This window comes from Diorhabda carinulata, chromosome 10 (genome assembly GCF_026250575.1).
Source record: "Diorhabda carinulata isolate Delta chromosome 10, icDioCari1.1, whole genome shotgun sequence".
Lineage (NCBI taxonomy): Eukaryota > Metazoa > Arthropoda > Insecta > Coleoptera > Chrysomelidae > Diorhabda > Diorhabda carinulata.
The window spans coordinates 6,214,302-6,242,108 of record NC_079469.1 but is presented as its reverse complement, the minus strand read 5'-3'; the positions used below and the strand labels follow the sequence as shown (position 1 = coordinate 6,242,108).

The window sequence follows — 27,807 nt, the reverse complement described above, 5'->3', positions numbered from 1 at the left end:
TGCTTTCAAAATATATTTGGAACAATTTTGTAACATTACATAACAGAAATAAACATTGCACAACAACAATCGAGTACCACTCCATAAAATCGAAATACAATCGATACAATACAATTTTGATTTTCTTATATAGAAATATTATTTGATATAACAAAATTTTACACTTAAGTTGATATGTTAAAAAACTAGTAGGATACTTCACAATAGGGTACTTGCATTTATTAAAAAGTATTTTTCTACAAACACATGAAAATGACAGATTGTACACTCATTTTTACCTAAGAAAATAGCCTATTTCACACATGTATGGCTGGGTGCCGAAAGGCAGAAGGCCAAATTTAAGAAGACTGAAGAAGTAGACAATATGATTTTTTGAGGTTGTTGTGTTTGCAATAAAAATTAAAAGTTTGTTGTGATTTGTGTTCAAATACATACTAGTGTCGGCAAGTTAATTTAAACGTTAAATTTCAGTGCTATTACCGGGAAATGTATAAAGTAGTTGAATGAAAGTTTATTCTCCATAGTAGAGGAAAACATTATTCATGACTGTCTTTATTTTACTAACAGGTAAGTTTATGTACTTTTCAATACATATGTGATATTGTTTAATTGACTTTCTTATTTAAAAAATACGTTTTTTGAAGAATTTTACGTGGTCGTAGAAAAAGGTTGGAAAGTGTATTTCGCCCTCGTCACGTTTCAGCTACGCGGCTCGTGAAAAACAGTAGCTAGTGCGAAATGTATCATTTTCCAAACTCGTTATATAATATACTATTATTTTTTGTATATTTTATATATGATGATATGATATGAAATCCTCGTAGGATCGTCAAAACGACCAACACTTTCAAACTATTTTTGTTGTATATTGGAATTTCTTGGCATCATAAAAAAACTTCATCAGATGTTTTAACCGAGAGAATAACTGTCGTATTTACTTTGTATCATATGTTCAGTGTTTATTTTATACCTATGACGTCATGCAATATGGCGGCTTTACTGAAATGTTTAAACTACCTACAAAATTTTTGAATTTTCAATAATTTTTTTTTCTCTATGCAATTACTCTATTGGAACATTAAAATTGATTAGTAAATTGTTTAATATAAGGGAAGTCTTTGTAACTAGAATTAGAATATTATTAGGTAAGATAATGTCTGCATTTTTTTTAATTATGTATTTTTACTTGGTTAATATATTTTATTCAAAATTGATACATCTACACTGATTTAAACAAACTTCATCTACAGTTTCCAATCGTCCGGTTAAAGCCGGACTTTCCACAGGATAGAAGACCCCATCACGTTACTAAGAGCTGATAGCTCTATATGTAATCTGATGGGATTATCGGAATTTTTTTATGCAAAAGACATACTAGATAATTGATCTGCTAACATAAAGATGAAACAACAGCCGTTATTTGTTTTGAAATGGAAAATAAATTTATTCTTCCCAAAAATAGAGGACCTACAATTTGTCAGCTCACTTTAATACTAAACACACTGTTTATTCTACTACTACACTAACACTCACACTATGTGACGCGCGTTTCGATAACCAAGTTATCGGCTTCAGGAACAGAATGTAAAGTGTGTAATTGTGCGTGTTGGTGTAGTGGTAGCGCGTAAACAGTGTGTTCAATATCAGTATCAACAACGAACCTTGTGCTATATGATCAAAAGAGCACATAGGATTGGAAAAATAGTTCCCAGCAAAAAAAGTTCTAATAAAAGCCCATACTTATCTGCTATTTTCACAAAAGATCAGTTTGTTATGTGAAGAGGTCTCATTTTTTAAAATTCTTAAGGATATATGATAATTTGATAAACATCTCATTCATAACCAAGTTGGAATTTTTGGAACAGTTGGTGATATTCATACTTTACACCACCACTACACCAACATTCACAATTACACAGTCTGACGCGCGTTTCGATAACAAAGTTATCGTCTTGGGGGACTCAAGGTAAACTAAAATCAATTAACCTGTTTTATACTTAATTTTTCCACTAATAAACCTTCTCCGGCGAAAAATAATACCAGTGGGAAAACCACCTTGGCGGGAATCTTGCACGCCTTGACTACTAAACTATAGAGTGGGCTGTAAGGAATTGGCCCATTTGTCCTTATTCAAACTTTTCTTACATTTAGCAATTTCAATGCTTTCAAATGCATTTATCAATTTATTATTGGAAACATTTTTTAACAATTAATATTTAAAATTTAAAATAAATTCTTCAGTAATCGAGAAATAACCTCCCGCAAAGGAGGTATTTCCACTGGACTTATTTTTCGAGGGAGAAGGTTTATTGGTGGATAATTTAGTATAAAACAGGTTAATAGATTGTAGTTTACCTTCAGCCTCTGAAGACGGTAACTTGATAATCGAAACGCGCGTCAGACAGTGTAATTGTGAGTGTTGGTGTAGTGATAGTGTAAACACTGTATTCAAAACGTCTCATTCATATCCAAATTTCCTAACTAAAATATAAGACCACACATAATGTAGAACAATATGTTTTCACGGACAGCATCTTCTGTCTTTTCAAAAAGTTTTTCTTGAAATTAGACCTTGTAACATGTCGAAGGTGTTGCCATCGGGATGAATAGTGCTTACGTCGCCCTCTGGTGATTGTACTTTTAAAAATCCAAACTCGTCTATACCAACGATTTTCATTTTCATCGATTGACCTGAAGTTGACGCTACGCTAACTTCGCTGTCACTAAAATCAAAAAAGAAATAATGATAATTAACCGAGCATGACGGGCCTATTAGAATACCTAAGCACTTAAAGGCACTTCGCCGCACACTACGCTACTGTGAACTATAAGAATTAACCTTAAAAGTGCTCAATGTTTGAAAAATACCTTTATAGGTTATGTTCATGGCATTACTGTGTGTTTTATTTTTAAATAGTTTCAATAACAAAAATATGAACAAAAAAACTTTTTATAGTATATTGTTTTCTATAGATTGTAGGGCGATAAGATATAAACTATAGATATAGATGTAGGTATTTTTAATTGTTCATTGATAATAAAAGGTATAAAAGAGTACAAGATATAAGAAAAATTCATAATTTAACGGTTGGGTTATGTTAGGTTAGGTATAAACCGCCAAAATAAAAACAAACAAACTAACATTGTCAATTCAACAAAATAAGAACTATTCCATTTTACTTTGACACTAGAGGCGCTGGTGTTGAATGAGGTTTCTGAAATGTCATGTCAAATGTCACTGTTCGATTGGAGACATCAATGCACAATCTTCGAGGTTAAAAAACCAACGACTGCTTCTAGTCTCTCAGAAACACAATAAAATCGTCAAAATAAAAATATTGTCAATTCAAGAAATCAATGAGAATTACTGTATTTGACTTTCACACTAGAGGCGCTGGTGTTTAAGTCATGTCTTTTTTTTTTGTTTTTTTGTTTATTTTAAATTTAAAAGGGGGCGGGCGGGTACAGATGCGGCTGCGTTATTCCCTATCGTCGGCCATTTGGATAGAGAACCGATTCACCAGGTTGCAGGGAAACCGCAGAAAACCTACAACACCGACGATAATTTTTAGATTAACTGAAGCCATATCTCTTTGTTTGTTTATTGCAATGCAGGTTAAGTGGATTAAAGCTTGTCCCCTAAGTGCCCTATATCAAGGTATTCACCCTCTTTTCCCAGCTAGTTCATTGAGTATTATGTCTACCAGAGTGTCTGTCCACCTTTACTCAGCTACAGTATTTCTGCTATCTAGTACAAATGATTTGCTTTATTTATAAAGTTTTAACCTTTCTAAAAGCATATATCTTTATTTGTATTTCTTATGGCAGATTGAGTAGCTCCAAAGTTGGTTTCAGAGTACCAGCCATTTCATTTAGTGCCTTATAACATTGTAGAATCAGTTTCAATTTGAAGGTTATGCTTTGCAGTGCTTTTAGGGTCGTTGCACTTTCTATGTTTATTATATATATATATCCCCTTTTATAGCGTTATACGCCTTTGGGTTCCTAATCTCCAGGCCTGTCTATCTTGCCAGTCGTCGACTGCTAGGTTCCTTTCGGACATTGCTCTAGTGATTCCTTGTAGCCATGTTCTAGGTGGTCTTCCCCTCTTTCTTTTTTCTGTGGGGGTCCATTCTAATATTATTCTTGGTAGTCGTTCTCTTCCCATTCTCTTAACGTGTCCGTACCAAATCAACTGTTTCTTTTCTATATCTTCTACTAAAGTTCTTTCTACTTTCAATTGTCTTCTTATTTCCTCGTTTCTTATATGTTCCGTTCTAGATATTCTTGCTGCTCTCCTCCAGAAATCCATTTCCACTGCATTTAAGTTATTTTTTTGCTTTTCTGTAAGTTGCCAAACCTCGGAGCTATATGTAATTATTGGTTGTAAAATGGCGTTGTATATTCTCTTTTTTGTTTCTGGTCTAATATTCTTTTGCCACAGCACTGAGTTCAGGGCTCTTATTACTTTTCTTCCTTTGGTTATTCTGTCCCTAATTGTTTCCTCGTTTCGTCCTGTTGTTGTTAGTTTTACACCTAGGTATATGCATTCCTTACAGTTTTTAATTATTTTTCCCTCTAGATCTAAATCCCCAGGTGAATCTTCTGATCCTATACATATGTATTGTGTCTTCTCCGTGCTAACCTGTAGACCCCATTTTTGGTATTCTTCTATAAGTTTTCTAGACATGTACTCCAGATCTTCTTTTTCCTGTGCTACCACTACCTGGTCATCGGCATAGTGCAGTGTATACAAGGTGCTCTCCCCAATAGTTAGTCCCATTCCTTTACATTTTTTCTTCCAAACTCTTAGGGCTTCATCTATGTATATGTTGAACAGAGTTGGGGATAAACAACACCCTTGTCGCAAGCCTTTGGTTGTTTTGTTTATTATCTTGTGCAGTAAACTGGGCACTAGTTCTGACTACACAACAGAAACGTGTCTTCCTAGAGGAAGGATGTGTCCTTCAATCCCTTTGCTCTTATATACTCCTTTTTTGTCTTTTTTTGATCAAACCGTGAATTAGCACAGTAGAAGAGTATCAGCTGTTAACTATACTTCATATTTTTTCAAAAGTGGTAGTATATTTTAATGGATTACCTGTGTAACCAATACTTGTAGTATAAATCGAAAAAATAATCGATATTTCCACTTTGTACTATATTGTATATCCTCTCGAGTTCATTAAAAACATCAGCGAAATAGACTTCATAAGGTATTGTTTTTAAAGAGGTTCTTTCATCGGTATTAATTTTTTTAATGATATCGTTAATACAAGTAGTCGGATTAGAATTATCCAAATTAACACCACAACCTAAAATAAGAAAATTAATGAGATAAATTAACACTACACGAGTACCGAAATGTAGTTACCGATATTAACAATAGCTGTCGTATCTGTAATAACAGAACTAACTATCAATCCACCAATTTTGACGTTCCCATAGGCGTACAAATCGTTCGGCCATTTTATCCCTATGTCCAGATCGAATTCACTTCTTTTCTTTAGGGCAGAAACTATGGCTACCATCGTTAGATGTTGTATAAGCGGAAGGGCTCTACCCAAAGGAGATTTGGTAGGCACGTGAAGTTGAAGGGAAAAGTTAGCGCTTCCTTCCGGACTGATCCATTGGTTATTCGAACGACCTGTACCGGAGGTTTGTTGTCTTGGAATAACTGCGATACCGTGGGTTAAAGTTTTATCCAATAACAATTGGGAGCTAGTCATTACGTTGGAATAGATAACTAACCGACCTATTTGATCTGTGGTAAGCGATTCGAAATAAGTTACAGTGGAAAAATTCGAAGGACAAGTGTGGATGAACACAGGCATAAAATTCGAAGTTGTATTCGGAGGGTTTTCGTCTTTACCACAAAATAATAACGATATTTTTCTACAGTCCATTTTCATGTCTTGTATTTCTTCGCAGTCTGTTAATAATTTCAATTTGAGCTGAAATAAATAAAAAGAATTAGCACATCTACCAGATAATATAAAGACCAGGTAACACATTTCAAATAAATCGTTTAAACATTATGCAACACTGCACAAATTATTTTTATACAAAAATGTCGAGTTGTACATTTACTGCATGTAAATTCTTGGACAAAATTAACGCACCACTCATGTTTTTCTCGATATTCTTTATTTATTGATAACTCATTGTACCACATAATCTTGTTGTGACAGTAATTCGTATAAAACCTCGTTTGATATTAAACAAACAACTCATAGAGGCCACTATTGAAGAATGGGAGAATATACCGCAAGCTTTTGTTGAACATAGGGGAGGGCCAACGAGATATTAGGGTTGACCGATATGCATTTATTCTTTTATTGATTTTTTTTATTTTCAATTTGAAAGTTTATTTATTCATTGCCAGCAAAAACAAAATTTGTAGAAAAAATAAGGCAAATTAGGTTATGTTAAGGTCATATTCGTTATATTTCGTGTTTATATTGTGAATATTCAGATTAATTGAAGTGGTGCGTTAGTTTTGTTCAGAAGTTTATATATCATTAATTTAATATCAAACAAATGTGATTAGATCATACTTAAAATAAGTTCTCCGTTTGTACTTTTTGGGGAAACGTCCACAATACCTCTCCCCTAAATTAGGTAATAAATTATGTTGTTGAGAAGTCGCATCAACCGCCTAATAAATGTAAACTGTCAGCGTAAGTCTTGGGAAACACGGAAATATTGTTGGGGGAAGTACATAAACAGTTTTCGTCTAGAAATACCCGTATTTCTGCTTCATTTTTACAAAATATGCCGAATACTTGACGCAAAGGCAGCTAGAACTGGCTTTAGAGGAGGTGGTGAATTGAACGATAAAAGTAATAAGTAGAATATCTTCATTCTTAGAGGATTGTGCACGTTTGAACATATTACTTTTTCTGTTATGTATTACTCGATCTTTCTAGTAGAAAGTCACGCTGTCTACATTCTAACCGAAGTAGACCAACTGACACACGAGGAATATTCTGTAGAAGAGTCAGTACGGATAATATGAGAAAGATTCGGCGGCACATGGCAATCCAGCATTTTGCCATTAAACGTATCCATTATAGAATCAAATTTGAATTAATACTCTATGTAACATTAAACTATCCAAAAATTTACAATTTGTTTTAAAAAATATCCATAGACCATATTGATATGTGTATAATCCTATACATTTGTATCACCTTCTAGGTTATTCGGTATGTTTAAGGTTTGTAACAATTTCCAGGCTCCATTAAGGAATAGCACCGTTGATTAGGATCAAGCCATTGAGCCACCCACCGCTTAATACTATATCCAGACCCTGAAGATGTTTTACAAATTCTAAGTAGTCGGAAAACGTAATTTAACAGCTAGGTTATGTAATAATAGTAAAAAAATTGTCAGAGGATATTTTTATACTCACATCATGTCGACCTAAGAAGTACCCAGGTGTATATTCCACATTTTTACTGCCAGAACAGTCGATCTCCAAATGATTCGTTAAAATATCTTTCAAAATCTCCAAGCGAGCTGCGTTACTTTCTTTTAAAGCTTGAAATTTACTTTCATCATCCTCAAATTGATCGGGGTTGATCTCCAAATGTACCTGAGAAAAAACTGTTCGTCCACTACCTCCTTTCACTGTAGCCAATAGCAAGCTTGGTGTTTGCCATGTTTCTTCAGTACCAAGAACTTTGACTTGGATAACGTAATCTTTTCCGTTATTTTGTATCTCGACTGCTGATGGGGTTCTAGGTGCCACGGGGCTTGAACTGTTGTCGCTGCTTTGATCGGATTCTTTGGAAAATTGTTTTTTCGTCGGAGATGCTTGATAACAGAAAATGTGATGCATCATTTTCACTTGTTTCCATTGTCCGTAACTGAATCTTACTAGTTCGTGCTCCCTAACCTAAAAACATCATTCTTTCGATAATATTTTATTAATTATAACAATTTCCGAGATTTCTAGGTTATGTTCAAGGTTGTTTTTAAATAGTTTTTGACAGGGAAATGTATCAATTAGTTTTGGTTTAAAAAAAAACAATTTTTATAATAAAAAATGGCATACCCAATATTTTCTATATCTACCGGTTTAACGGAGAACTTACTTCAGCTGTTGTAAATGTATTTAGAACGCTGTAAAGAAAATCGCTGCACAGGCAAAGCAATTGACCGCCGTTTAAAAAATATTGGAGTAAATGTGAGGTTAGATTGGGCGGTATATCACCGCATACTACCACCAAAGCCGTGGAATCGTTCCACACGTTTTGTTTTGAATCAATTGGAAGATCATAGATGACGTACCTACAATTAGATCAGATTATACATACTTTTAAGAAAAATAGGATACTGCAATGATTTTTGAAAAATTATCAGTTATGTCGGTAAACGACTTACTTTTCTTTATTTAACATATTGTCGAATGTCACTTTGACGTTTTCTTTGGCTATTAAACTATCAGAAAAGATTAGTATGTTCGGAGGTTTAGTTTTATTTTTTCCTATACTATTATTTTTATTAATGTGCGTGTTAGCATTGCTAAGAGATTCATTTTTATCACTTTTGGGATTAACTGCTAAATAATCCTTAGGTTTTTGTGAATAACCATCGTCTACGTCTTCACAAAGAGCTGTACTTTTCACTAATTTCTTTTCAGAGCTAGAGCGTTTCGATAGTTTTCCAATTCCGCTTTTAGATTTTTTAGTATGTTCTTTTTTATATTTTTCTTTGGGTTCTTTTATAGATACTACTCCATCGGTGACTGTCGTTTCTTGTTCAACTTTTGTTTCTTTTCTTTTGTGATCAGTTTTTATATCTGTTTCTTTTTTCTTGTTATCTTCTTTAACTTCTTTTATTGTTATTTCTTCTGTTTGCTTTTTCGCTTTAGCTTCTTTCTTCTTTTGATCCTCACTTTCTAATTTAATATCTTCTTTATTTTTATGTTTGTCTTCGTTTTTTTTATGCTTTACATCATCTTTCGTTTTTGTGGTTACTTCTGGTTTGGTGTTTGTAGCAGTTTTGTGTTTTTCTACTGTTTTATCTCGTCTGTGTTCGCCGGATTTGTGTCTTCTGTAATCACCGCTGCCAACTTCTAGAGTATTTTTGTCATCTGATTTTTTGCCATCTTTTTTAATCGGTTTAACTTCATTTACTGGGACTTTCCTTTCTTCAGATTTTCCGCTTTCTATTGTGATTTTTGGACTAAAAAAATTAAATGAATTCAAAAACAGGAATTAAATTTATTGAAAGAAAGTGATTGGTAAAAAATTGGAATATATTTAGTGGAATTTATATTTTTTTAAATAATATGATGGCCAGCAATCAAAAAATTAGTACATAACATAATCATCATCATCATTCTTCATCAAACAGTAGAGTTTACTATTTTTTTTTTTTAGTGTATTAACGGGGTTTTTATTTATATTTGGTTTCATAACAAACCGCAAACAATTTAATTTTTATTGAAATCTTTATAAAAACAAAATTTTCCTTTTTATTGATAAAGAGGCACTGTAGCCTGTAGATTAACCTCGTATATTATTATTTTTATAAGTTATTAGTTGATACAAGGTTCATAGAAAAATGCAATGTCAAGTTTTATTTGTCTAATTGGTACAAGTGCTTCTACTAAGAACAAAACATCTTTTTTTATAGTAAACTAAATTCCAGTATTGTGTCTCAGTTAATCGATACTAGTGAGCATTTAAATAAATCCCAGTGATGGTAAATTGGCTCTAAGAATTAATTACAACACTTTTTTCATTAATTTAACTAATCACTAAATTTGTAGTATAATTGTCAATTTGAACATATTCATAATTCAGGTATTGGATTTGAAGTAATATGAAATATTCAATATCATTTAGTCAATTAAAAAATTGTATAATCGTAATAGAAAGTGAAAAATTTATGAAATGGAGACTTTTAACAAGTTCACTAAACGGTAACTCTTTAAATATTACATCAGTGATTTCCAAAGTGGTTCAGAGCACCCCCAAGGGTCCACAGGAAGATTATACTTGAGTTTCCATAGTTAGATCTGATTCTTTAACGAGTTGTTGATATGGTGTGGATAAAATATTATCCAAATACCAAGCTTTTAAATCGTTGATGGTACACTTACTTTTTTACGTCCCTGATTTTACCATATAAGTCTTTTGTTGTTTCGGCAAATTTTTTCCAATAAATGGGAGCATATGAGTATTTTAAAATATTTTCTTTGGTAAATTTTTTTTCGAATTTAATCTTAACTGGAAAACCTTCGACATCGACAGCTAAAAGCCAAAATAATCATCATTATCCCCTCAAAACAATGAAAAATATGTTCTACGTGGGAAGATTAACAAAATTTCTTAGAGTTAGGAAGACATTCTACTTTTCTACACAAATTTATCAAGTTAAAACTCCAAATAAAAGGATTTATCATTATATTGAATATACAGACAAAAACACTTAGGTACTATATTGAATTAAATATTTTTTTAGATAGTTAACAATATTTCATCTATAAAAAATGTTATATATGCATAAAACTATGAGTAATCTTACTTTCAATTTTCAGTAATCTCAACTCATGGTTAATATCGAGTGGATTTTTTGAAAAACAGTGAACAATTCTGGTCAATTTATTGATATCAGATTTTATTATGGCTTCGAAAGTATCGGAAGCCCTCCAAGCAACTAGTTCTCCATATTTTTCAACCTAAAACAAGTAAATTTCCCAATTGTTTTAAAAACAAAAGTGAAAGCTGAAATGTCTCAGTTACAACCTGTTCTGACATAACAATTTCCTATTTAAAATTAGTGAACATTGCACGCATGCAACACAAACAGTATAACCTCTTGCGTTGGAAAACTTTAGGATCTGTTAATCATCTAGTTAAATATTGCAAAGTGCCCCTTATTTTACCCTACACTTACGTATCTTCTCGGATTACTTAATTTTCATTTTATAATATTGTGACTGTAAAGAATCATAAATGTACCTACCTAACTTCAATTTATTATTGTATTCGTTAAGACTTGTACAGTGACCGCTCCTAATAGGAACCAACGTCATAGTTAAGTAACTCGAAGTGTCCCTTAGACATTTGAAGCTCCAATACATTTACCCAATGCAGTTTCAAGCAACTTATTGCTTGTGTGTATGATTCTCTTATCTACTAGGTTAGTTGAGATAAAGAAACCAAGTTTTTAACCAAAATATATTTATCCAATGCTTTACCAAGCAAATTATCGCTTCTGTGTATTTTTTTCTAGTCTTTTAGGTTAGTTGAGATAAATAAATTAGATTTTTAACCAAAATAAATTTACCCAATGCATTTTCAAGCAATTTATCGCTTGTGTGTATGATTTTCTTATCTATTAGGTTAGTTGAGATAAAGAAAACAAGTTTTTAACCAAACTATATTTATCCAATGCTTTACCAAGCAAATTATCGCTTCTGTGTATTTTTTTCTAGTCTTTTAGGATAGTTGAGATAAAGAAATTAGATTTTTAACCGAAATAAATTTACCCAATGCATTTTCAAGCAACTTATCGCTTGTGTGTATGATTTTCTTATCTATTAGGTTAGTTGAGATAAAGAAAACAAGTTTTTAACCAAAATATATTTATCCAATGCTTTACCAAGCAAATTATCGCTTCTGTGTATTTTTTTCTAGTCTTTTAGGTTAGTTGAGATAAAGAAATTAGATTTTTAACCGAAATAAATTTACCCAATGCATTTTCAAGCAACTTATCGCTTGTGTGTATGATTTTCTTATCTATTAGGTTAGTTGAGATAAAGAAAACAAGTTTTTAACCAAAATATATTTATCCAATGCTTTACCAAGCAAATTATCGCTTCTGTGTATTTTTTTCTAGTCTTTTAGGTTAGTTGAGATAAAGAAATTAGATTTTTAACCGAAATAAATTTACCCAATGCATTTTCAAGCAACTTATCGCTTGTGTGTATGATTTTCTTATCTATTAGGTTAGTTGAGATAAAGAAAACAAGTTTTTAACCAAACTATATTTATCCAATGCTTTACCAAGCAAATTATCGCTTCTGTGTATTTTTTTCTAGTCTTTTAGGATAGTTGAGATAAAGAAATTAGATTTTCAACCAAAATACATTTACCCAATGCATTTTCAAGCAACTTATCGCTTGTGTGTATGATTTTCTTATCTATTAGGTTAGTTGAGATAAAGAAAACAAGTTTTTAACCAAAATATATTTATCCAATGCTTTACCAAGCAAATTATCGCTTCTGTGTATTTTTTTCTAGTCTTTTAGGTTAGTTGAGATAAATAAATTAGATTTTTAACCAAAATAAATTTACCCAATGCATTTTCAAGCAATTTATCGCTTGTGTGTATGATTTTCTTATCTATTAGGTTAGTTGAGATAAAGAAAACAAGTTTTTAACCAAACTATATTTATCCAATGCTTTACCAAGCAAATTATCGCTTCTGTGTATTTTTTTCTAGTCTTTTAGGTTAGTTGAGATAAAGAAATTAGATTTTTAACCGAAATAAATTTACCCAATGCATTTTCAAGCAACTTATCGCTTGTGTGTATGATTTTCTTATCTATTAGGTTAGTTGAGATAAAGAAAACAAGTTTTTAACCAAAATATATTTATCCAATGCTTTACCAAGCAAATTATCGCTTCTGTGTATTTTTTTCTAGTCTTTTAGGTTAGTTGAGATAAAGAAATTAGATTTTTAACCGAAATAAATTTACCCAATGCATTTTCAAGCAACTTATCGCTTGTGTGTATGATTTTCTTATCTATTAGGTTAGTTGAGATAAAGAAAACAAGTTTTTAACCAAACTATATTTATCCAATGCTTTACCAAGCAAATTATCGCTTCTGTGTATTTTTTTCTAGTCTTTTAGGATAGTTGAGATAAAGAAATTAGATTTTCAACCAAAATACATTTACCCAATGCATTTTCAAGCAACTTATCGCTTGTGTGTATGATTTTCTTATCTATTAGGTTAGTTGAGATAAAGAAAACAAGTTTTTAACCAAACTATATTTATCCAATGCTTTACCAAGCAAATTATCGCTTCTGTGTATTTTTTTCTAGTCTTTTAGGTTAGTTGAGATAAAGAAATTAGATTTTTAACCGAAATAAATTTACCCAATGCATTTTCAAGCAACTTATCGCTTGTGTGTATGATTTTCTTATCTATTAGGTTAGTTGAGATAAAGAAAACAAGTTGTTTTTAACCAAAATATATTTATCCAATGCTTTACCAAGCAAATTAATTACTTTATCAATAAATTACCGCTTCTGTGTAAGAATTCTAGACTATTAAGTTAGTTGAGGTAAAGTAATTAAGAATTTATTCACCCAGAAGTTAAATCTGTACAATATTCTGTGAATAGAAACCTGCTAGTTCATTTAATCATTCGAAAACAATTAATTTATACAAATGTTTATAAATCGCTGGTAAAATTTACAACCTCTAAATATTGATGTGATTACTAACCTGAATCATATCGGCAGAATGTTTAACGTACGTTTCGAGTACAGCTTGCACTAAAACATAAACATGAGGCGGTTCTAACTTTATAGTTTTCTTACTAAAATATATAGGAAACTGCCTGTAATCTTTCGGAAATATTAACCACTGGGATAAGTTGATCTTTTGCTGAAATCAAACTCAAATATTATAGAAGAATTTCCTATATTTTTATTTGGTTTTGCTCACTTTTGGTACGACAGTACACCCTACCCTATCCTGCGTTTTGAAAAGCAAATTTTCAAAACTTCTGTTTTTTTTCGAATCGTATATGATAGTTTCGTCGCATACTAGAAGGGCGTTTTGGTTATTTAGGGTCCCGTTTAATTTGTTTTTCAAATTCGACAATCTGAACCATTGGATTACTGTAGCGTACATGTAAAATAATGTTAAAAACATTTTATCTCAACAGCGAAACTATAATCGTATCTGAAAATAAAAATTTTTGGTTATTTTTTTTTGTTTATTTGTATAATTGTTTAATAACGATACGGTAATTATATTGTTTCAACATGTTTTAAATGTCATCTGTCAAAATTTCGCATACATAGTTACAGGTAGTGGTTGATATCCTATAAAGTGCACTGGACGAAGCTGATTCTGAATGCATATTGTTGGGAAAACGCTTTTGAAATTATTTTAGAATACTAATCTTAAAGGAAAATAATAAATAAAAACGTTCCAAATATAAAAAAACATCGTAATAATGAATTGTTTCTTTCTGTTATAAATATGAAATTAAATTTGAACGATAAAGACACAATTGTGCTATTTTCACATCAAAGTCCAAGAGCTACAAAGAAATATAGATAAGAAGTTCAATTATAAAAAATATTTACTGATGTTATATATATATTAACAAGATAAGAATCTTTATGTTGCAAATCTCATTAGTGAAAGCCTGTCAATGATATAAATATAGTATTATTTCAGTTAGATGTTAATTAAATATTTCAAATATGCAATTTTTTGATAAAAGTTTATTGACCTCATCACCATTATAGTCTGTATTCCTAAATATACCGAGTGTCTCAATAAGAATAACTCTCGGCTATATATCCAAATGAGTATTACATGTCCTCATCAAAAGGAGTTTCAGCGTAACCATAGATAAAAATTGGATCCACCATTATTCGTTTGAATCAAAATGGCAGTCATCTGAGTGAAAAGAACCTAGTAAAGTACAATTTACTGAAGCGAGGATATTTTAATGCATGTAGAGTTTGTTCCTCCAGGTCAAAACGTTGAACCTTCTATTTGGAAGTGTTCGGAAGATTATGTATTAAGGTGTAGACTGTTCTGTTCAACAGTTTTCGGCTAAAAATGTCATGGTTACGCTGCCCAGGCACCTTACTCGCCCGACCTGGCTCCGAGTGACTACCACAACATTGTGGAGGTTATTTCGACAGATGAAACACCGGTGCTACAATTGTATTAGTTGTAATGCTTTATTGAAGGGGATAATGTTGTGTTGTGAAAAAATTGAAAAGTAAATATTTAAAAAAAAGGGGAAAAATGATCAACAGTAACTATTATATCACTGTAGGTATATTATTGAACTGATTGAAGAAGGAAATGATGAAGAAAGGCCATGTGCCTTCTCTGTAAGGATTTACTGACTGTTTGATGATCTGAAAACAGAAACAGAAATAGATGTTTTATAAAAATGGTGGAAAAAATAGTTAGAAAAGTTTCAAAGAAAATTATTTTGTTAAATGAAGTGAAAATTAGCTTAAAAACTTTGTTTACCAGTTGAATATTTTAGAAAAGAGTGAAATATTAATATATTTTTGTATCTCTACACAAAAAGCAGACATTATTTCGAAGTACTTCAGTTAGTAGTAATTATCGATTGAAAATATACAATATTATCAACTTCTTTTTTTCAAAAAAAAAAATTGTCGTTGAAGTTTACGTTTATTGATAAAAATAAAATGGCAAATGGAGAAAAAACCGAATTAGAAATAGGTAATACTTCTAACATTTAAGTACTAAGCGGAAAACTAACCTCACTTTGAATCTGTATTAAATACATTATTTATAATGTACCTACTTTTTTTAACAATTCGAAACTTTCCAGAGTTTTGTTGAACCCTGTACCCCCACCTAAATATAGTCGGTCAGTAGATAACGATAAGAAATCGAAGAAATAGGATTAAACAACGCTTTGTTTTCAAACTGATACACTCGTAGAACAATTTCAATATTTTCAAACCGAAATAAAAGCAAATAAATTAATTGTGAGAGAGACGGGTAAATAGTGATAAATAAAATGTATTCAGATTCATCGGAAAACAGTCTTAACAGTTTGAAATTGTGTGAGTGCGATAATAACAATTTGTGTTCGGTTAAAATTATGAATAATATTTTAAATGAAGTCAAGCAGTTTAACGGGATAACAAATTTCAACAACAATGTCAGTAAAAAGGCACTAAAAACAGTAGGTCAGTAATAGGTTATTTAAATATTAAAAATAATTATTCATATCATATACAGATTGTCATAACTATTCTATCATCGGTAATCGGTTTATAACTGTAATCTAATACTCGGTTATATAAAATTATACAAATATCTATTAAAAACTAAAGATTAGTGAAAATGACAGTTTCGGGGCACAAGACTATATACAGGATAGTAAAGTGGAAAAAATGGACATTGATCATTTTTTAACCTAATTGACTTACTTTGTAACACCAAAGAGTTTACTATATATTAGGGCATACCTATCATTCCAATTTAATAATGGTTTTTTGTTGATTTTAGGTCTTATTTAATTGAAAGTTGGTTTCAAAATAGAATCTTGACATAAATTATAAAATTCCACTAAACCAAAATCTAAATCACAACAACAAAGAAAGTCCTTTGTCATGATAGGGCACATAAGACAAACATCTCAATATTGAGAAAATAGATTAAGAAATCATAAATACGATACAAAAAATAGTTGTCTATTTTAGGCCTTTTTCATTAGAAAATTGGTTTATATATAAAACTGAAAAAAAAATAAATACTGCTAATTTTTTATCTGAATTTTCACTAATTCTAGTATAAATAGCTAAAAAAAAAACTGAAATACAATATATCGTGAAATCTAAATGGGCAAACCCTAAAGTATTTACTAGCTTTGATACAACATATAGTTTACTATAATAAAGGCATTTCATTCAATTTAATAATACTTTATGTTTTTAGATTTTTTTAATTGAAAATTGATTTTAAAGCAGATCAATATTGACGTATATCGAAATATTTCATTAAACTAAAAGCTAGCACACCTAAAAACAAAAAAAAAATGCTTTATAATGATAGAACATATATGACAAACATCTCAATATTGAGAAAATAGATTAAGAAGCCATAAATACGATTCAAAAAATAGTTGCCTATCTATTCGAGCATTTTTTTCAAATTTTATAATACGTTTTGGATGATTTTAAGCCTTTTTTAATTGAAAATTGGTCCTAAAGCAGATAAATAGTGATGCATCTCGAGATATTTCATTAAAATAAAATCTACTACACCTAAAAACAAAAAAAAGTGTCCTGTAACGATAGGACACATAGGACAAACATCTCAATATTTAGAAAATAGATTGACAAGTCATCAATATGATATAAAAAAATAAAACAAACCATGGAATATCAAAAAACATGTATTCGATTAGAAAAATTCTAAAATTTTTGAAACAAGGTCAAATATAAAAAAGAGAATTTTAGAAATGGTTCACATACATAGAAACACGAAAGTTGTCAGTGATAAAAAAGACTAATTTAAATAGGATTCATAATTCAATTTTATTAATTCTAATGTAACTGTGATTAATTTAAATAAAAGATGCTACTTACTTTCAAAATATGACAACTGAAAATAAATAAATTATCTAGTGACGTTCAAAAAAATATTTTCATTTTGATATTCATGGTGTAGGTGATCTATTTATCAATATTATCAATTGTCAATGTAAAATTACATTTGGATAAATATCGAAATAGATCGAAGCTTCATGATTTTTATCTGTTTAAACATCAATTTTAAGTTAAAAGACAATTTGCCACTAAAACCACCTACAAAATAATAATAATAATAATTATTACTATAATAATATTAATAATATACATATAAGTTTAAAAAAAAAACATTTGTACTCGTATTTCGGTTACTATCTTCATATGAATATACAGGGAGAATAATACAGTTTACAACAATAATTTAGGATACACATTCGTTGTTCCATAATTTCTTAATAGGGTGTTGAAATCTTGAAGGCCTCGTTCAAACATCAATTAGTTTATCATTTCAAATTAAACAACCTGTATATTTTCAAGGCATTGCATACCACTGTTTAGTTTTCTATCTTAATACACAAGGGTTACATGCTGGGCGCAAGATGGGTTCCGAGTTTGTTCACAATGGAACAAAAACAGCGTCGTGGAGATGTTTCCATCTAGTGTTTGGCAATGTTCCACAGAAATAAAGCTCAATTTTTGCACCGTTTCATAACCATGAATGAAACGTGGAATACTTCACACCCGAAACAAAAGAACAATCAATACAATGGATTCAGAAGGGAGAAACATCTCCAAAGAAGACAAAGATCGTTCCATCTCCAGGCAAAGTCGTAGCGTCGGTTTTTTGGGATGCGCGTGGGATAATTTTAACACTTTACTAAAACTAATGTATTTATCTAGACATGTAAAACCACAATAGCAACGTCGAAAGTTTCTAAAACGTAGGTCAGTGTCAGGTTATTCAAACACACTGTATGATTTTGCAAACATCCTTGATCCAATTAAAAAAAATGAGACAAATATTATTCTCTCGAAAATAATCTAAAAGTTTTAAATAATGAAATGAGATCAAAGAATTTCAATCGTGGATTAATTTGCGTTTGACGTATATAACTATCACTAAGATTTTATTGGAATTTAAAAAAAATTTTTTCAAAAGGTAAAAATATATTATTAGGATTAGGATTAGTTTCCACTGCATAAAGATTCTTTTTAAATAGGAATCTGTGCTTATACGTTGACATATCAATAGCTGGCCGAATCTATACTAAATTAATACGTGGGTGTATGAAAAGTTACCGATTTCGGCGAGAAAAGTAGGGATGGCCTCATTGAACGTGAAAAAATACGGCGGGTGTAATTTGGGCGCTAACCATCCTTCTTTACCTGTCTGACCAAGAAGGGTAGTTAATCTGACATGTATTTTCGGCGCTAAGAAGTGCAGGTAGGTCGAGTCATAAAATAACCCAATAGAGGGAAAGTTGATAGATTTTTAAGTAGGTTAGGTTATGTAAATCTCTTATTTTATATGTAATATGTACTTAAGTACTAAATAAAAATATAAAGAAATATGAAATTTACTTTATTCTGTAGAATGTTACAAAAATGTTGTGAGGAAACTTTATTAAGGGCATATTTTTCGTTTAAAAAAAGTGCAAAGTAGCCCTCTCTAACGGTAAATTTTTTCAGACCTTAAGTGATAATAGGTCATTTCTCTTATAGGAAAATCTAAAAATACAAAAATATATCTTATAAATGTCGGTGATTTAATAAATAACTGTATTCCATAAATCATGTACTTCAGTCGGTTAGCGCCCAAAATACACATAGGATTAAAATGACCCTTCGGTCTTGGCGCCATTTTACATGTTGTAAAAAGTACAACAATCCTTTAGCGCCCATATTACATCCGCCCAGAAAATTTTAGCGAGCGATGGAAAGATCCCTATCATGATAACGGTACATACGCCCTCGCAACCAGGCACGTGGCATACTTTACATACAGGGTATACAGAAAAATAATATCGATGATAAAAAAGCATACAGGGTATACCGAAAAAAGATGTCAAAAAAGGCATTATTATCTCTGGTATCTAAGCTTAAGCTAAGCTTAAGTTGAAAAATATAGTGACATTTCGGCCATTTTGTACGCTTAAGTTCTGTTTGACCATCGTATAAGTGAATCTGTATCCTAACCTTAAAGTTAAATTTGCAGAAGAAAGACTTTTATCTGACGAGGATTTTATCAAATTTGTTTTTGAGGTTTTTGAGAAGAAGGACTATCACTATTATTTGGAATTGTTACAAGGTTAAAACATTGTTGAACTAAGTATGTAGACTTAAAACTAAAGTATGATGACAAATGAAAATGAGGTTATATTATTCCATATCGTCAATGTCACTGATGTACGAGATTGTTAGTGTTTAAACTGCCCCAATTTTTAATATTTGAGATAAAAAATTCCTCAAGACCCTCAAGTATTCAAACGTTATTAAGTTCTAAAACTGCTATTATTCAATTCGGAAATGACGTAGCCTGTCAGTTTGTTGTCATGCTATATAATATACAGAGTACACAAAAAGATTTTTACCATTAGAATACGTCGTAGAAATCACCCTTTCCGAAAACATGACTCTGACTAAAACGTTTGCAGTCGGTAAGTGGCACTTTCCTATTGGAACCAAGTATATAATCGAATACAGCAAATTTATCGATTTCCGGTATAAAAAAGTTATGAAACATATTGCGGTTTCCAAGATAAGGAAACGTTAAGTGCAGTATCTTTAACGTAAATTAAGTCTAATGAATCCAGAAGCGCTCTTTATCGCTAATACTGTCTTTTTGGAAGATGGCGTTTTTATTTTCTTATGGGGAATTTCAGAGGACCAGTAATGACAGTTTTGTTTAGATAAAAAGCTGTCTTAATCAAAGATGAATAAGAAACCGTCGAAAGAGTTGAGTCATATAAAATAGACACTTCCCAACGTTCAAGTTTATTTTGTAAAGAAATATACCTGTCGGGGGGCTATGCGACTTACCTCTTTTGTTATAAAGACGTAAGTAACTTAATTTATGTCTAAGGAAAGCCTCGCATTCACAGAAGAGCTGTTACCTTCGATTCCTTGTAGAATCGTCAGCATCTATTTTTAGTGTTTTTACAATTATTGCCAGTTCGATTAAATCAAAATATTCCTCTATGTATTCAATTGAAATGAAACAATCATACTACAAAAACTGATATAAAAGTTATAAAATAAACAGTTGTGTATTTATGTTTATCATAAAATATTTATAAATAGCTAAATATTATCAGCAAACTATGTGTATTAATTACTATTTATACGAGGTATAACAAATAATCAATAAACAAACCTTTCTTACAACTAAAAGCATACTGTTTACATTCGTCTTCTTTTTATTGCTTCTTCTTTCAATGACTTATCCGTTATGAACGTTAGCTATTAGAAGCCTATTCTTATCTTGTTCACCAAGTTTCTAATTACATCAACAGATGACACTCAAAACCACGTCATGCCTTATTATGTGGCCAAAATACTCCAGTTTCAATTTTTTTACTGTAAAGTCTTCCTTCTAGTCTTTGTATAAGCTCCATGTCGGTGATGTGCTCCGTCCAGGATATTTTCAAAATATGCAGATATACCCAGGTAGCCTCGGTCGTGGTCCAAGCCTCTACAGCTACTACCTCTACACCACGACATAACAGAAAATATGTAACACCTGACTAGTATGCATTTTAGTTTTAAAGAAATATCTTTGATGTTAAACGCAACTCGAGCTCTTTCTATCCGTTTTTATCGCGTTTACTGTCATTCCGAGGTATATATGATCAAATCACTACTGCTTTGAACTGACGTCATTAAAAATCAGCGACCAGATGTTTCTTATTGATGTACAGATACAAAAAGTAGAAGTAAATGCTAAATCAAAGCTTCATCGTGGTTGGCCCATAGTTTCTGATTAAAAATTAAATTGTCTGTAAGTAATAATTGGCCCGAAAAACAATGATACGCCTTTTCTTTGACGTTTTCCGAATTAAACGCTTCTACGGCAACTATTGTTGGATTTGGCTCGTCGTGAGGGACTCATATAATCAATAGTTATTTTGTTTGGTGACCCATGACCAAATGAGTATAAAGTAACTTGCTGATGGTTTGGTTGTCACTAGAGTGAACATAGTCTACGTTTGAATTAATTACACTAGTTGTTGAAATATGAAGGAACGTCATCGCATGTATAGTCCATTGATAGCATCTTATACTCGACAGAAATCGCAAAATGTTTTCGTTTAGGTTGTGAGGTTATGTTTAACAATGAAAGATAACATATAGAAACAGTCAGTTGTTAACGCCAAGAATATAAGTAACAGCCCTTGCTAACACTGATACTAGGGAACGATATAAAATATGATAAAATTGCAAATATAACCTAAAAAAGTACTCGGGGTATTTTTGAAATATTTTTACGCTAATTTGATACATTTTTTTTGTATATAATTAATATTAGTAATTATTAAGAAAAACTATAACTGAGGCTGTATGACGAACAACTCCGTCTATCTACTTTTTTGTGTACCACACCATTAACGATAATAATAGAATAATCCGAATGATTGAAATCAGAACTTTTCGGTAGTGAAACAACCTTACCAATAAAGAAAATTATATATTAACGCAATTTTAAAGAATAATATACAAGTCGCATTGAAAAAATAACAAATTCGATTTTTTCTTTACAGAGGTACGAAGAGAAGAAGTTCTTGCTATTAAAAATCGATTTCCAACTAAAATACCTGTAAGTTTCAATAATTTTTTTAAATCAAGTATGATTGAATATGATTTTAATATTTTATATCTTTTTATCCATCAAAATCACCAGATAGGTAGCTGAGAATACTGTAATTCTTCTTTTTTTGCAGATAATAGTACAGCGTTATCATAAAGAAACTCAATTACCTCCATTGGATAAAGCAAAATTTTTAGTGCCGCAAGATATTACAATGTCCCAGTTTCAAATAATAATTAGGTACGTACATACAGGGTGCAGCAATAGAAGTACATGTTGCATTATTTTTTTTCGCAAAGTCGTTCATACGTTTTGATTTAAAATATGGGTTAAGCGTTTTGAAGAGACCGGTTCCACGTTTAAACCACCAGCAAAAGTTCGTTCAAGAGCGTCTAGGACCACAGACAATATTGATAGGATGAAGGAGTCAGTACGAGAAAATCCGGAAGCGATCGGCGACTTTAAACTAGTCACGACGAAATTTACAGCGAATTTATAAGTTGGATCTTAAACTGCATCCTTATAAGCTCTAGTTAACACAGGAATTAAAAGAGGTTGGCATTTGCTGAAGAAATGCTCAGTCGATTTTCCACTTTTGACAACACTACTTTTTTCAGATGAGGCTCATTTTCATTTAAATGGGTTCGTAAACCGACAAAATTGTCGTTATTCAACCGAAAAAATCCAAAAATGAAACATCAAAAACCACTGCATAGTCCGAAAGTAACGGTATGGGCAGCAATCTGAAGCAAATGAATTATTGGCCCTTTCTTCTTTGAAGATTCACAAGGACGAAACATCACCGTTAACACTAACCGATATATTGCGATGTTAGATGGATATTTGACTCCAGAACTTGGGATATCAAGAATATCGAATACGAGAACTTGGTTCTAACAAGACGGAGCGAACTGTCACACATCAAATAACTCTATGGCGATTGTGAGACAGATATTTCCTGCAAGACTAATTTCCAAAAGAGGTCATATCCCTTGACCCCACGTAGCCCTCGCTTGACGCTTCTCGATTTTTTTTTTTTGTCAAACAAGTCTACATGAACAGTCTAAGAGACATCAGTCAGCTAAAGGAAAATATCCGCCAGGAAATGGCAGTAATCACCCCAGAGTTATTGACAAGAGTTTTCACAAATCTGCATTCGTGCCGTTATTGAGATGATGTTATTTTTAAAAAATAAACTTCATTTAATTACCTAATAATCATATCTTTTATTCCAACAATACATTATGTATTTATTTTTTTAGCCTATACTTAATAAATGCACGTTCTATTGCGCCACCCTGTACAATATCAAAAATATATCTCATAAAACACAATCAGTATTATTTGACAATTTTCTTTTAAACATAAAAAGTTTGGAAAAATGTCAACATCCCTTTTAAATGATACAAATAATCTACTAGGTACATCTACCGATTTAGAATGTTTTGTAATTTCTGTTAGAATTTAAATCAGTACCCTAAGTCGTTGGTCTAGTAAACAAAAAACTTGTTTTGTTTATGTTTGTTTTAATATATTTTTTTCTAGAACGATATAATCAGCTTAACTTTCTCCGACCTCCCTTCTTCGGCATTTTTACAGAACATCTGTTTCAGCGATGACTTTTAATTGATATTTCTACCCCTTGAGCATTGTAGACTTGAATTTTATTATTTGAAATAAAGGTAGAAAAAATTGTTTTATATATGGTTCGTCACATAAAATTTAGAAAATATGTGTATGATTAATTATTAATTTCAATACACTTTCGATTTTTTTTGTTTTCACTTTCGCCAGATCGCCATAATTTTTCTGACAGTTAGTATTTCATAAACATCATAAACGATTTGACAATGGCAGCGCCATCTGTGTGTCAGTCACACCACTTATTGAGTGATCAAATATGCCAAAAATTGATTAGTTTATTGATTCTAGAATGTATATTGTCAAAATATTATATTTTTTGTTCTAGGAATAGGATACGTCTCAATCCTCAGCAAGCGTTATACATTTTAGTAAATAACAAATCTATGACGAGTTTAACTCTAACTATATCCCAAGTATATGCTGAACATGCTAATGCTAATGGGTTTTTGTACATCACTTATGCTTCTCAAGAAGTTTTCGGCAACTGTACTACCAAAAGTAATAATAACTCGGAATGATCTATAGGAATTTTTGGATTGAACTTTTTTCCTTTAAATCTAAACCTCAAATTTTTGATTTACTCAATTTTATAGTGTACCTAAATTTACAAGATTTTTTATCTTTAAAAAAATTCTGTTTGACCCAAACAGAATTATCTAATTTCCAAAATTCATTGACAATAATTTGTATATTGAGTAAGATTTACAAATATTTATTTATAAAACATAAATCTTAATTTTTCGTGAGGTTAATGTAATATAAACGAAATACTTGATATTATTCACCTTTTCGTATTCGAAAATTGTAATAATCTCTCATTATTCTAGATAATATTCATAAAACATTGTTGATATATTAATTTAATTGGTTATTAAACAGATCAATGTTATCAATTTATTTCTAAAGACTAATTAAGTGACAAACAAATTTTAGAAAAATAAAATATATCGGAAAGTAATAAGTCTCTTTTTTTATCTTCTTAAATTCAAACGATTTATTAGCAATTTTTACAGAACTCAAATCTTTATATAGCAAATATATGTTTTTAAATCGATAAAAAAATTTCTTGGAACAAATTGAACTATAGAAAATTCATAAAAAGCTTATAATATGTTGCAGTTCTTATTCTATTAAAGTATTCTATATAAAAAAAAAATCAAGGTACATTATTAAAGTGAAAAAAATGCAAATTCAAAAATTCCAATAAAAGATCTTAGGTAGGGTTTTCTAATTTTTTAAATTTTTCTAGCATATATTAATGTTAGTTTTAAAGACTGTTTCTTTTATATAAGTAATGTGAGATTTTATATACTTGTTTTTAATGTACTATATCTTTTAATTATTACAACTACAAAAACTAAAATTGTTCAAACAAAATAATTTTACTGTAAATATTTATATCACTTGAATTGTTTCCATTTTAAATAAAAATGAATAAGCATATATTTACTTCAATTTAATCCACAAGTTTTCAAAAAAGAAGATCTCCTACATGAAATCTGATATCAAGCTGTACTACAAATTGTAACATGCCATTCCGCTTATTACGTTTTTCTTCAAACATTTTGAATATTCCTTTGTTCACGTATTGTGGTACAATAGTCACTTCTGATTTATTTATTCTAAAATTCGAGTGTTTGAAAAAAATGTATTGGAATTCTATCTACACTACACCCATCAGAGTAAATTTGTGGTGGTTTTATTCTTCATATTCGCTGTTCTACAACTGCCAGGTTGGAATTACAACCACACCCAAAGGACTCAACCGGCACACCACAAACAAACAAATTCCAACAACTGGGAATTCAGTTGAGGGCCGCAACCATCCCAGATTTTCATAGATAAGTCCCTCATATTTTACGCAATTGACGAAATTTACATTCACTCAGAATAAGAAGAAGAATTTGAAAGTTGCAACTTTTTTTATTTAAACCGATTTTATCTTCTCAATCTCGGCTAATTCATTATTTTGCAATAGTATCAAATTAAACATGATCACAACAGACCCGTGGAATAGACCTACTTGGATAACAACATAAAAAAAACTCACTAATACACCACTTCATAGGTGGAGTGTGCATATTATAGCAATTACAACTTTTTGAATCATTATATCTCAGAAACAATAGGAAAAAAGTATCAACACGTTTTTTTTTTAGATAATTTTATGGTCTACAATTTTTGTCTAATGTATTTTTATGATTTTATCTTTTTGCTGAAAATCGCGAAATATCATTTTCTTGACCTTTGACCTTAAATATAAATATGTAAATTTATTTTCAATTATATTTTGAACAATTTCACTAATTTTCATTTCTAATGTAATCTCGAATGTCTAAATTGACCTGACTAAATTAAGAGGTGTTGTACTGTCGATTTTCCAAATAAGGTTCAAACAGATCCAACTTCCTACATCTGAGTTTGTAGTGTTCCATCTTAATTAACAAAATGTCTGAGCTCACACGGTGAAAGGCATAAGTTAGGTCACACATAATGGCATACATGTTTCCACCCTCATCCAGACCCACAACTATGCCCTAAATAACGTTCCAGATTGCGTGAATGGGTTTCAAATATCAAGTTATTATATTATAAATAAGAGCATAGTTTATTGTTTATTGGTTTTCTAATATTTTAGAGATTACAGTATAATAGCTTATCGAGATTGAAGTCTATAACAATCACAAAACTATTCCTAGTACATCTTCAAAGATATCAATATCACAATGTCTAAATCAATACAAGTAAAATTCAGTAAGATACTCAAAAAAAAATGGGTAAAAAAGCATAAATGAAATAACCAATAATAAGGTAACATCCAGGTATTGATAATCAATAACACTTGGCAAATCTAAAGTTACCATTTATTTTAAACTTTAATGTACTTTTCATGATAAAAATGGAACCAAAAATAATGTATTTTGCATCAACAAACCAATAAATTAAACTGGATCTAAAAGTTTTCATATGATCCTTAAAAAGGTCAATTGCTTTATTATGTATTATTATAAGCTTGTTGGGTAATCGGACTGCCTATATTTATTCTTGTGAATAAACAGAGCTCTGATTCACCTTTTCTGGCGAAGTTCAATTTGAAACAGAAACAACGAATTAATTCAGTAAACAAGCACTAAAAAAAGAATAAAAAGGGCTTGTAAGATGAATACTGGAATAATAATTAAAAAGAATTTTAAATGGTATCCCTGAGTTCTTTTCATCATAATAAATTTAATAATCACAAGACTTGCTACTATCTTGATCATGCACACACAATTTTACATTGACTATATAGAATTGCTCAGAATCGCCCACATTTTATATAGAATAGTGACAAATTTCCACTTGGAGATCCATTTACAAAACTTCATTCAATACATTTATATCTACTGTGGAACTTATGGTCTCCTGCAATGCTTGCAATTTGAGATTATACAGTTTTTTTCCGAAGATGCAATATTTAGAATCAGTGGAGAAAACAATGTTCATTCCTGACTACCAATTAATTGAGGATCAATTGAGAAAGTTACACATAAAGTACAATATTTATATTCTATAAATCATTATAAAATAATATTATCAAGTAAATGTCATTGTGATGCATTATATTGTTCAATAATAAGTTACAAATAGGTAAGTATGAAAATTCAATAACTTAAGGGAAAAAATGTATTTTAGCTTTGTATTGTGGAAAAAAGGAGTTGAGTCACTCTATTGATATATTTAAGATATATCGAGTGATTTGAAATCTGTTTCATTAAATATAAAGACACCAAACCAAATTTTATCATTTTTAAATAGAAACAAATGGAAGGACATAAATATGTAAGCATAATATACAACTCACCTTGCATCAACTATTAACTAAAGATTAATTGTATTATTACATTACAAATTACAAAGTTTATCATTGAGATTTTTATTTTTATAAAATAAATTCTAGCACCATTTTCACTTATATAAATTTAATGACCCACAAACAATCTGTAAGATCATTAGAACCGGTAATTATTGATAACAGCCGATGTCAAAATCGTTTCGATTGTTTCGGGAAAACGCTCTTC

At 30.6% G+C, this 27,807-nt stretch overlaps 2 protein-coding genes across 4 annotated transcripts; one reads left to right on the top strand and one right to left on the bottom strand.

Moving 5' to 3' along the window:
* Positions 1 to 27,807, bottom strand: LOC130899100 (biotin--protein ligase). Of its 3 annotated transcripts, XM_057808849.1 has the most exons (12): positions 27,591 to 27,807; positions 17,356 to 17,574; positions 13,697 to 13,936; positions 13,475 to 13,636; positions 10,540 to 10,693; positions 10,115 to 10,265; positions 8,389 to 9,192; positions 8,100 to 8,295; positions 7,415 to 7,900; positions 5,375 to 5,954; positions 5,102 to 5,315; positions 1 to 2,723 (listed from the first exon to the last, which is right to left on the bottom strand). In XM_057808849.1, exons 3-12 carry the CDS (start codon positions 13,904 to 13,906, stop codon positions 2,546 to 2,548), a joined length of 3,135 nt encoding a protein of 1,044 aa, XP_057664832.1. In that variant the 5' UTR covers positions 13,907 to 13,936; positions 17,356 to 17,574; positions 27,591 to 27,807; the 3' UTR covers positions 1 to 2,545. The 3 variants fall into 3 exon arrangements, with proteins under 3 accessions (XP_057664832.1, XP_057664833.1, XP_057664831.1); XM_057808850.1 differs by lacking the exon at positions 17,356 to 17,574; XM_057808848.1 differs by lacking the exons at positions 17,356 to 17,574; positions 27,591 to 27,807 and adding an exon at positions 15,561 to 15,703.
* LOC130899105 (microtubule-associated proteins 1A/1B light chain 3C-like) lies at positions 15,677 to 25,189 on the top strand. The gene is made up of 4 exons (XM_057808856.1): positions 15,677 to 15,951; positions 22,056 to 22,111; positions 22,236 to 22,342; positions 24,072 to 25,189. The coding sequence occupies exons 1-4, from the start codon at positions 15,780 to 15,782 to the stop codon at positions 24,262 to 24,264; spliced, it is 528 nt and encodes a 175-aa protein (XP_057664839.1). The 5' UTR covers positions 15,677 to 15,779; the 3' UTR covers positions 24,265 to 25,189.

Coding starts and splice junctions, on each gene's coding strand:
- LOC130899105 (XM_057808856.1), top strand. CDS start 15,780: ATGTATTCAGATTCATCGGAAAACAGTCTTAACAGTTTGAAATTGTGT. Junction 15,952..22,055: donor AAAGGCACTAAAAACAGTAG/GTCAGTAATAGG, acceptor TTTTCTTTACAG/AGGTACGAAGAGAAGAAGTT. Junction 22,343..24,071: donor CAGTTTCAAATAATAATTAG/GTACGTACATAC, acceptor TTTTTGTTCTAG/GAATAGGATACGTCTCAATC.
- LOC130899100 (XM_057808849.1), bottom strand. CDS start 13,906: ATGTTTTTAACATTATTTTACATGTACGCTACAGTAATCCAATGGTTC. Junction 10,694..13,474: donor ATTCTGCCGATATGATTCAG/GTTAGTAATCAC, acceptor TACTTGTTTTAG/GTTGAAAAATATGGAGAACT. Junction 7,901..8,099: donor ATACATTTACAACAGCTGAA/GTAAGTTCTCCG, acceptor TGATGTTTTTAG/GTTAGGGAGCACGAACTAGT.